General features: G+C 37.8%; 1 protein-coding gene across 1 annotated transcript; it reads right to left on the bottom strand.

Moving 5' to 3' along the window:
• Positions 1–764: 764 nt before the first annotated feature.
• On the bottom strand, positions 765–10,535 carry LOC108053212 (NADPH--cytochrome P450 reductase). Its single transcript, XM_017135810.2, has 6 exons — positions 10,353–10,535; positions 8,531–8,873; positions 5,755–5,879; positions 5,098–5,699; positions 1,620–2,268; positions 765–1,559 (listed from the first exon to the last, which is right to left on the bottom strand). Exons 1-6 carry the CDS (start codon positions 10,517–10,519, stop codon positions 1,415–1,417), a joined length of 2,031 nt encoding a protein of 676 aa, XP_016991299.1. The 5' UTR covers positions 10,520–10,535; the 3' UTR covers positions 765–1,414.
• Between the last annotated feature and the right edge of the window lie 214 nt (positions 10,536–10,749).

Below are 10,749 nucleotides of genomic sequence, written 5' to 3'. Positions count from 1 at the left end.
GGGTTTGTATTTAGTTTTGCCCCTCTTCAGATCGGTATAACTTTCAGTCCCCAAGAATAACATGAGCAACTGACTTAGTGTATACAATTGGTTACTGATTACAAAGAAATAGTTCTGCTTATATAGACGTCGGATTGTGTGGCCACTTCGAGGTAGGGGATTCTGCTGAGTTTCGCTGACCTGTTATTGAAAGCTGTGGATCGCGCTGATGTGGGTTTAGTGTGATTTGTTTTGGACGCGCATTCTAATTGTTGCCCAGGCTTTGAATAGGGCTAGTTTGTGGCCGTCAGAAAGCAGTAGATCGATATCCAAGCAAGCAGAGGACAAAAAGGCAAGAGTTAGATTGATAATAAACTTCACACGGCAATAAGCAGAGTTTAGAAGCCCAACCATTTTATTAAAATAAAGAAATATAACAACTCCTTGGAATTCAGTTGAAACTGCGAATTTATCTACATACTATCACAAGCACTAATATTTTCAAAACCTTAAATGTTTGAAAATATGGCAGATCCTTAATCTATCTATCTATCTATCTATTTTACGTAGAAACAGACGGACGGACAGACGGACGGATGGCTATATCGACTCTCCTGGTGATGCTGATCAAGAATATATATACTATATAGGGTAAAAAATGTTTTAATTAATAAAATTAATTAATTATGCGCAATAGCTACGCCGCCAGTTCTATTCCATCAATAATTACATTCGAGCATAAATAAATTTATTTCGATTAGTGCTTCATAAGAGATTTTGCAGGGTTTAATAGTAGACAACAATTTTTGTATATTGTTTATTTATGAAAATACAATAAGTGCCAATGTTACAGTTCGTATCACCATGAGAATACAAAATAAAGTGCTCGTAAAAAACTCGAAAATTCAGTACATATCTACTTAAATCAAAAACTTGTTACTCCAATCATTTTATTACTAAAATTCCGTTTAAATTTGCCCCATTGAACAGACCGGGGACAAACCAGAAAGTTATTTAAGCTATATATATACTAAATCGTTTGTTGAACTGCAGCAAAAAGTTAATATTTTTATTTTTAAAAATACAATTTCAGTGTCATTTTTAAAATTGCACAACATGTTTCGTATTTGTATTGAAATCACCAAGAGAATACATAATAAAATGCACGTAAAAAACTCTAATTAATCTGCATTCGTGCAAAGCTACTTAAATCGAAGACTTGTTACTCCGCTCATTTCATTACTTATATTCCGTCTTTGTTTGCCCCATTAAACAGACCAGGGACAAACTAGAGTTATTTAAACTAGATATATACTAATCGTTACTCATTCATCGTTTGTTGAACTGCAGTAAGAAGTTCCCAAACCAAAAATTACGCTTACACAGCTTTAAAAACTAGAAAACTTTACGCTTATAGGTGTCCATTTGGACCAGATTAGCTCCAGACATCGGCCGAGTAGCGCTTCTGAGCCTCCATCTTCTTGATATACTGCACGGCTTCAGCCTCGCTCATGTTACCTTTGGTGGACAAAATTTTCACTAAAATGTTCCTAACGTCCACGGCCATGTTTTTCGCATCACTGAAATAGAACAGATGATAAAGTATATAACATATGCAAATCGGTTTTCGAAACACTTACCCGCATATGTAGAAGTGTCCCTTGTTCTCGCCAATCACTTTCCATATTAGATCTGCATCCTGCTCAAGGAGATGCTGAACATAGATTTTTTTTGCCTGGTCACGGGAAAAGGCGGCCTTCAGATTAAGTGTGCCCTTTGTTACCCACTCCTCCAACTCGGTTTCGTAGATGTAATCCTCGATGCGCTTACGGCAACCGAAGTACAGTATCGACTCGCCCACATTCTTGCCCTCGTCACGTAGAAACTGTCGCTCCTGGATAAATCCACGGAAGGGCGCAAGACCAGTGCCCGGACCCACCATTATGATAGGAGTCTCCGGCTTCGTAGGTAATCGGAACTGAGATTTTCGAATAAACACTGGCACTTTAACTTCCTCGCCGCTATGGGGTTGCTTGTTCTTTAGATACGTCGTGGCTACACCCTTGTTGGTGCGTCCCGTAGGAGTCTTGTACTCCACGAGCACGGCAGTCACGTGCACATCAGTAGGGTGCAGCTTAGCTGACGACGAGATGGAATAGTACCGTGGCTGTAAACGGGGCAGAAGCTCGCAAATGTGGTCGATAGAAGGACGGCAGGACTTAATGTCTTCCAGAATGTGGACCACATTACGACAGGCGTCTTGAATCCAGCTCTGGTACTTTTCCTTTCCTGTAATAAGATACATGAAAGAAGTGTTTAGAAATAAAAAAAAAATTAAACGAAAATATATGTTTTAGGGTTGGTCGATTTGGGTGCTTAAAAATCGTATGGGCGGACATTTCTAAACTAATCAACATGGCTAAAACAAATATGTGTCTAAAATGACTATTTGGAAAAGAAAAATACTCGTATTTCTTTTTTTACATTTTTGTAGTAGTTGTTTGGGTTTGGTAAATGTAAATTAAAACAAGAAAGGAAGTAAACTTCGACAAGACGAATTTTTTTAATTTTTGATTTTCCTATGCCAGCTTTATGATATAGATTAGACTTCTGCATGAATGCATCCAAAACGACAAATGAATCACTTAGTCTAGAAGTGGGCACACTTTCTTTTCTGCACAGTATATTTGGGTGTGAGTGAGTAGGGTAGTATTGTCTGTTTTGATTGACAGTGTTCTCACTTATTCCATAGTTCTACAGCTGTTGATGAGTACAGCAAAATTGGTGTGCAGTAGTCAACGTACTGTACAGTGTTTTGGTGTGCAGTATACTTACTGTACAGTTTGAGAAATTTACCCTGCAGTTCCGAAATTCATCACTACAAAAATTCATCACCGTTTAATCAGCAGCGGACTGCGACGCCGGCAGAGCCGAAGGCAGAGTCGGCAGAGCCGAGTGCGACGCAGGCAGACCCGAAACTCTCAGTCCCCGATCGTAGAAAACGCAGACAAATTTTCATCTCCCTCTCTTACTCTGTCTCTCTCCGCATAAAATGAGCTGACAAAATGGAGTGGAGTGATGAATTACTGATTAAAGAGTGATGGAAAACTGAAAAAAGAGTGATGAATTACTGATTAAAGAGTGATGAATTTTTCACTGATTAACTCCTAGGACATGCCAATGTTAAATCCATCACTAATTTGTATGAAGATTCATCGATTAATCATCAGCAGTGATGAATTTTTGGTGATGAAAAAGTGATTAAAAGGTGATGAACGGTACTGCAGGGTAATGACTGGTACATACACACATATATAGATCTCGTGTGTATGTATGTCATAGAAAGAATACGATTAAAAAATTGATTTGTATTTTCGTTTCAAATGTATTTATTATAAAATAAAGAAAGTTAAGTGGAATAAATCGTTGTGTTATAGAAGAAATTAAAATATAACCAACGTATGACCTCGAGTAATTCAATAACACTACAATAAAATAAAGAATTTAGAAATTATTAATATTTTAATTAAAACTAATTATAAAAATTATTTTATGTTATTCAAGAATATATATTTAAGTTATTAATATTGGAATGAAGGAACATTATTTTATTTACCATGCCTTCAGTGGTGGCAATTTTCACTGCATTGTTTAAAAAAGGACAAATGCTGTACTCACTCACGAAGACCACAACCATATACTGTAATCACTCGAAGTGAGTACACTGAAAATGTTGTGCTATCTTCTTCTGGCCTATAGAGTATACTGTACAGTAAAGAATGAGTGCAGTATTTTTAAGAACACCATACTACTGTACAGATCTGTTATGTTACAAATGAGTACATTCATGCAGAAGTCTAATATATATGTCCGATTTTAATTTAATTAAAACCGTTCATCGTTTTTAAATAAATAGAACACAAAAAAAATTAAAAGCAGCAAAGTTATACTTAAAAAAATTTTTTTTCTCGAAATAGTCGCCCGCTCCGGCTGTATGATATAGACAACTTTTGGGAAAGTTTCAAGCAAAAATCACATTTTGGAAAAAAAAAACCAGAGTAGCCAAAATATACCTAATGTAGACACTGTAACTTGTGAAAGAATTATCCGAAAATTACAAGGAACATTTTTCTGTTAGTGTATCTCAATATAAATTGAATAAACCTAGACAAAAACTTATATTATGTTTTTAAAATTTATTTAATTAAAGAAATTAGTCAAAAGCCTTGTTCCTTTTTTGGTTACTTCATTTAGTGAGTCAGTTTTCATCAGTCCGGATAGATATTATTTTAGTTTTTAATGGTTTATATGTGGACAAACATATTATATTTTATGTGAAGTCATATTTTGTGCTTGCACTGCGAATGATAACTTTAAATTTACATAATTTCGATGTTTCAAAATAAACTTCTTTAGCCTATTTTGTTGTTAGCACTTTTAGAAAAACTGCGCAAAAAAACTGAAATTACTGATTTCGGTGGTCTAAACTTATCGCATATGTTCCAGTCATTTTGGAAAAGCTCCCAACTGGATGTTGCTAGGCTTTTGAAAGGTGGGAAGTCCCTAACGAAGAATTACAAAAATTATAATACCCTCTGCAAGGGTATAAAAGCAGTCGATTTGCCGGATTTTACTCTAATTCTGGCACTTACACTATATGAAGAATATTAAAAGAAGCATTTTTTCTGTCGGTCGACCTTATTCTGATATTATCACTACTGGGCACAGCTGCTCTAAGCAGCATTTAAAATGGCGGGGAAAATACCATACGGAGAAACCACCATTGTTTATCTTCCGTATCAAAATCAAAACACAGAACAGCATTTCGTATCTTGAGTTATGCAGTTAGCCCAACATGGCAAAAATTATCCCGTAGTAAGGCAATCAATAGCTATTTATCTAAATAAATATGACACGCTACAAAAAAATTGTACGTTTAGGAAAGAAACAAAAATATGTTGTTGTTACGACAGACAAAATGAGAATATTTTTATAACACCTATTGGCTTAGTCTAATGCATATTTCTTATAGCCTACAGATGTGTTTTTGTGTAATCTGGATAATTTTTAAATGGTTAACTGATCTAGCTCAAATGCATTTAATACACGTCTACTTACCTTCCGGACTGGTGGAGGCCATGGTGCGCAGTAGATCCTTTTCCTTCTCGTCATTACAATACTCAGCAAGCTCCTTGAGGATGTGCGTGCGGGGTATTGCTGTAATTTCCAAATAGTGGGTGAGTGCGGTGCGATACGTGGTAGGGCAGGGGAACGGATGTTTCTTGCTGCTGTCCGTGTCCGTGTTAATCAACGAAAAGACAGTGTCCAGGTTTGCGTTGCACAACTGGCCAAGCTTTTCCACCAAGCTTTTGTCGTTAACAGGGTACATGGCGACATGATCTCCAGCGTCGTAGCGCATTTTGGACCCATCAATGCTCAGCTCTATGTGCATGCAGGAGCGACCGCCACCCTTGTGCAGCTCGCGATTAACCTTGACGGGTGCCAAGAAGGGATTCTTAGCATCAAAGGGCGGCCGCTGGTTCTGCATCGAGTGTAAACGTGCGATCTCTCCAGTGTAAATGCGGTCAGGCTGCACCTCCGGTTGTTCCAGCAGACGGTACTGGCGAATGAGCACTTCCTCGCCACCGCCCTCGATGCCAAAGTGGTCGCAAACAGCGGGCCAAAAGCGGTCCTTCCACGTGATAAAGTCATCCTCGATGCTATCGCAATATTAAAGTATAAACTTTGTTTCTTTTTAGCATATACACATCTTACTTAGCATCATCGTCGCCCAACCCGAGTTCAAAGACTCGGTTAGCGCCCAGTTCCTCCAGCCGCTTGTCCACGTATATGGCCACCTTATTGTAGTGTTCGTATGTCTTGTTGCCCAAGCCAAATACCTATATTCCGAAAAGGATTAAATATTTTTTAAAACTGAATCAAAGGTTGTTATATGTGTTGTGAAATAAATTTATATGTAAACATCTTTTACCTCCCATTCCGTTTTTTATTCTCACCCTGGTAGTTATGTTACGTAAATTATGGAAAATGCCTTGCAAGGCTCGAAGTTTTTGGTACCGACATGTGCCAATAAAGAGAGTGCAAACGGAAAGCTTATTAAACATTATCCGACCGATATTTGCTGGAAATTTGGCAAAAACAGAGATCGGCATAGAGCACAAAGCTTCCCAAAACAAAAATTCCTTTTAAAAAGTCTCACGAAGACAGGTACGCAGCGTAGTGCAAATCTGCGAGCCCGAACAACGCAATTTTGAGCAAGGCAATAATCTGACAATTTGAATATAATTTTAATTTTATCTTTCCAAGACTGAAAAAAAAACTTAATTAGATTGAAATCATAACTAATTGGTAACAAATGAATCAAAAAAAAAAAACAAGATATGTAGAAAAAGGTATACAAAAATATTTTAAAGTTTTAAAAGAAATGAGGGCGGAAGCTAACTTCGGCAAGCCGAAGTTTTAATACCCTTGCAGACTTCGCCGAAATTGCTAAAACCGAAAAAGTAGCGAAAGGAATAAGGTATACATAAATAAACTAGATTTGTATCGCTTGATGTCAATTGCTTTTATACTCCAAAAATGCCATATAAAAATTGAAAAAAAGGGATACTTTCGCAGCCTCTAACAATTTTTCCTACTGAAGTTATAAGATATAGACGTCCGATCGGCAAGCGCTTTTACCCTAATCAAGATATGCGTAATTAAATAAGACTTGGAGAAATTTATGTCAGTAGCTTACACACTACTCGAAAAATTCAGAAAATCATCAAATTTGGACCGATTTCACCCTATTGTTCCTATGGGATATAGACGTCCGATCACGCGCTTTTACCCTAATCAATGTATGCATAAAAAAAATACGATTTGGAAAGATTCATGTCAATAGCTTATATACTGCGCGAAATATCTTAAAAATCATTAAATTTTAACCGATTTTACCCTATTGTTCCTATGGGAGCTATAGGATATAGACGTCCCATCGCCAAGCGCTTTTACCCTGATCAAGGAATGCATAAAAAAATAAGATTAGTAAAGATTTGGATTTATGTTAATAGCTTTTACACTGCGCGAAATATCTTCCTATGGGAGCTCTAGGATGTAGACATCCGATCGGGGCGGTTTTCAAACTTGATCTGCGTACACATGTTTTAGGACAACTGTGAAAGTTTCAGATCGCTAGCTTTTAAACTGAGCTCGCAAACGGTATTGAAACAGACGGACAGACTGACGGACGGAGAGACGGACAGACGGACATGGCTATATCGAAAACTTTATGGGGTCGGAAACGTCTCCTTCACTGCGTTACAAACTTCTTACCAAAATCATAATACCCTCTGAAAGGGTATAAAAAGATTAGCTATACGTAATCAGATTCATTTTTAAATAGCGGCTGTAGTATGTACTTGTCTGATTGGCAGCAACTTTTACCCTGAGCAAGGTATGCATAAATAAATTAGATAAATTGCATAGTTTCATGTCAATAGCTTTTATACTGCAAAATTGTCATATACAAATAGGAAAAAAAGGGATATTTTCGCAGCCTTTAACAATTTTTCCTACGAAAGCTATAAGATATAAACATCCGATCGGCAAGGTATGCGTAAATAAATAAGACTTGGAAAAATGTATGTCAATAGCTTAAACACTGCGCGAAATATTCTAAAAAACATGAAATTTTGACCGATTTCACCGTATTGTTCCTATCGCGAACATCATTTTGAAAGTTATATCCGATTGTTCCTATGGGAGCTGTAGGATATAGACAACTGATCGGGGCGGTTTTCAAACTTGATCTGCGTACACATGTTTTAGGACAACTGTGAAAGTTTCAGAAAGCTAGCTTTTAAACTGAGCTCGCAAACAGTATTGAAACAGACGGACATGGCTATATCGAATCCTCTATTGATCCTGATCAAGAATATATATACTTTAGGGGTCGGAAACGTCTCCTTCACTGCGTTACAAACTTCTGAACAAAATTATAATACCCTCTACAAGGGTATAAAAAGCCATTCAGTTTTAAAGCTACCTGCTTAAAACACTCCCAAAAGTTGTTTTTCTATTGTAGGTAGTATATATGTCGGAACGAGCCGGATCGGATGACTATATCATATAGCTCCCATAGGAACAATGGGAAAAAAATATTTTAAAAAAGTATAAATTTGATGTTTTCAATTTTTTTTTCGTTCTTTGGGATTTGGTAATTCGTAAATACTATACTCCGTTGCACACTTCTGTCTAATATCGAAAATATTTTAAAATGTTATACAGTTTTACTTCCATGACCAATTTGTAAAAAGACCCGAGCCCATGCCATTTCAAATGGTTTTTATCCGATTACATCAGCAGTATCAAACAAACTTTAAAAGCTAGCATACGGAAATATACAAAATTGAGATACGGGTGGAAAAGAATGCTTATCAATGAGGCACTGTTTGATAAGCGGATCGGAGTCGGTATTCGCCCGGTATTCAAGGCCAGAGACATTCGTTTAGATAACGTCGAATCGAGTGTTAAATTTGACACTTACCGCATAATTAAGCCCGGTCAAGTCGACATCGCCGTTGGTGATCCACTCGTAGAACTCCATGGCGTTGTCCGTAGGATCTCCCTCGCCGTAGGTGGCCAGGCAGAAAACGGCCAGAGAATTAGATATGTCCTTAAGCTGCAGTAGCTCCTCCATATCACACTCCTCGGGGTCCGCAACCATTCCTTTTAGACGGTATCGAATGCCCTCCTTAGCTAGGCGGCCGGCGAATTCCTCACCGGTTCCGGTCTGCGAACCATAAAAAACGACAAGGCTGCGCCCGGAGGCTTTGAGCTTCTTTATAAATGAGTTGTCCGCAGCACTGGTGGTGCACACTGTTGTGGGTCTGTATGCAATAAAAAAAAGAGTTAAATCGATAAAATACAATTATAAGTTGAATTTTTTGGAATCATTACGAAATGTATTAAGTAACATATAATTATACCCGTTACTCGTAGAGTAAAAGGGTATATTGTATTCGTGCAAAAGTATGTAACAGGTAGAAGGAAGCGTTTCCGACCCTATAAAGTATATATATTCTTGTTCAGGATCACTAGCCGAGTCGATCTAGCCATGTCCGTCCGTCCGTCTGTCCGTCTGTCCGTCTGTCTGTCCGTCTGTCTGTCTGTCTGTCCGTATGAACGCTGAGATCTCGGAAACTATAAAAGCTAGAGGATTGGCATTTTCAATGTAGATTTGAGGAGTTCCTACGCAGCGCAAGTTTGTTTCCAAATGGTGCCACGCCCCCTCAGACGCCCACAAGACACAAGCTGTGGCCACAGTTCTGATGCTATTATGAAAATTTTAATTGATATGTATTTGTTTCGTCAATACCTATCGATTGGCCTAATAAAAGTTTGTCACGCCCACTCTAACGCCCAAAAACCCATTAAACGCTTAAGCCTGGCTAGCGCCTACATTTCCGCCTTTCATGGCGCCATCTAACGGATGACTTTGGAACAGCAGGAACAGAGTCGACGTTAATTCTCGATAAGGATTTCTATTAAAGGAAATTGCAATGGTTTTCATTTGTCAATACCGAACTATATCCCAAGAACTATGCAAATCAAATCAAGTTAGCCAAATTGGAGGTCTGAGTCAAACAATGGCGTATGTGTGTATGTATGAAGCCAATACATATGCATGTATTTACATTGTACACAGTTGCAATTGCCCGGCAAAGATAACTTCTTTCAAAGAAAGCTATTCGCTTTACCCGTTACTCGTGTTGTGCAAACATTTATACTTTAATATACATAATACTATTTAAGAATGTATGTGTTTAGCCAATATAAGTATGTATGTTTAATATTTCTAGTCAATTTATTGCACTCAAAAACATAAACATAAACACAGCTGCTGGTGCAGGACAACAGCTGCCTGCGCTAAAGCAGCGCTGGTGCTGATGCTCGTGCTGTAAAGCTGCCAGCTCTAAGAGATCGCCGAATTCAAATTGATAATTTTAACTTTTTTAGCTGAGTAACGGGTATCTAATAGTCGAGGCACTCGACTATAGCGTTCTCTCATGTTCCGATTAGCTCTGTTCACTGCTACTTACAGAAATTTTAACCAACAATTACATGTTGAAGCATTTTACTGTATAGTTGGTTGATTTTACAAATACCAGGTATCTCCACATCTAAACATATTTACAGTTTAAAATTGTAAAGTTAGAATATAATAAAAGCCTTACGTTTTCAATTTTTAAATCAAATTAAGAAATAAACAAAACCTAAATCTTATTAAAAATATCTTGCAATAAAGCTTTTACTAATAAGTTTTAATTTTCCAATAAGTAATTTTCGTTTTATCAAATTATACTTACTGTATAGAATAGCTCCGAGCCGGCTCCTCTTCCTTCTTGCGGCTGCGTAGAAAGTAAAACGCGGCTCCACCAATCAGTACCGCCAGTAGGGCCACGTCCAATAGTCCCAAGAAGGGTTCGTCGGCGCCGATTGCGTCTGCTCCCGCGATCGTTTGCTCGCTGGCCATGGTGGGTAGTGTGTGCCTGCAAAAAGCGCACAAAATTCACGGCGCTTTAGTTTTAGTTTTGCATATCATTTTTTTTAGCGCGATTTGCATGACGCGTACTTTGGACACGCACTCTAATTAATGTATTCCACGTAAGCCAGAACTTACGAAGTATTAGATGTGCGTCTAACGGTAATCCGGTTCTACACTTGTTTTAACGGTGCAAGGTACCTCTCTTAATAAATGTTTCG

Source organism: Drosophila rhopaloa, unplaced genomic scaffold (assembly GCF_018152115.1).
Source record: "Drosophila rhopaloa isolate 14029-0021.01 unplaced genomic scaffold, ASM1815211v1 contig_158, whole genome shotgun sequence".
Lineage (NCBI taxonomy): Eukaryota > Metazoa > Arthropoda > Insecta > Diptera > Drosophilidae > Drosophila > Drosophila rhopaloa.
This window is presented reverse-complemented; position numbering and strand designations above follow the sequence as displayed.

What these genes read in the sequence shown, in the direction of transcription:
- LOC108053212 (XM_017135810.2), bottom strand. Translation starts at nt 10,519, where the DNA reads ATGGCCAGCGAGCAAACGATCGCGGGAGCAGACGCAATCGGCGCCGAC. An exon ending in TGACCGGGCTTAATTATGCG is followed by an intron (nt 5,880 to 8,530) that starts GTAAGTGTCAAA and finishes TTCGGAATATAG; the next exon opens with GTATTTGGCTTGGGCAACAA. An exon ending in GGACACTTCTACATATGCGG is followed by an intron (nt 1,560 to 1,619) that starts GTAAGTGTTTCG and finishes GTTCTATTTCAG; the next exon opens with TGATGCGAAAAACATGGCCG.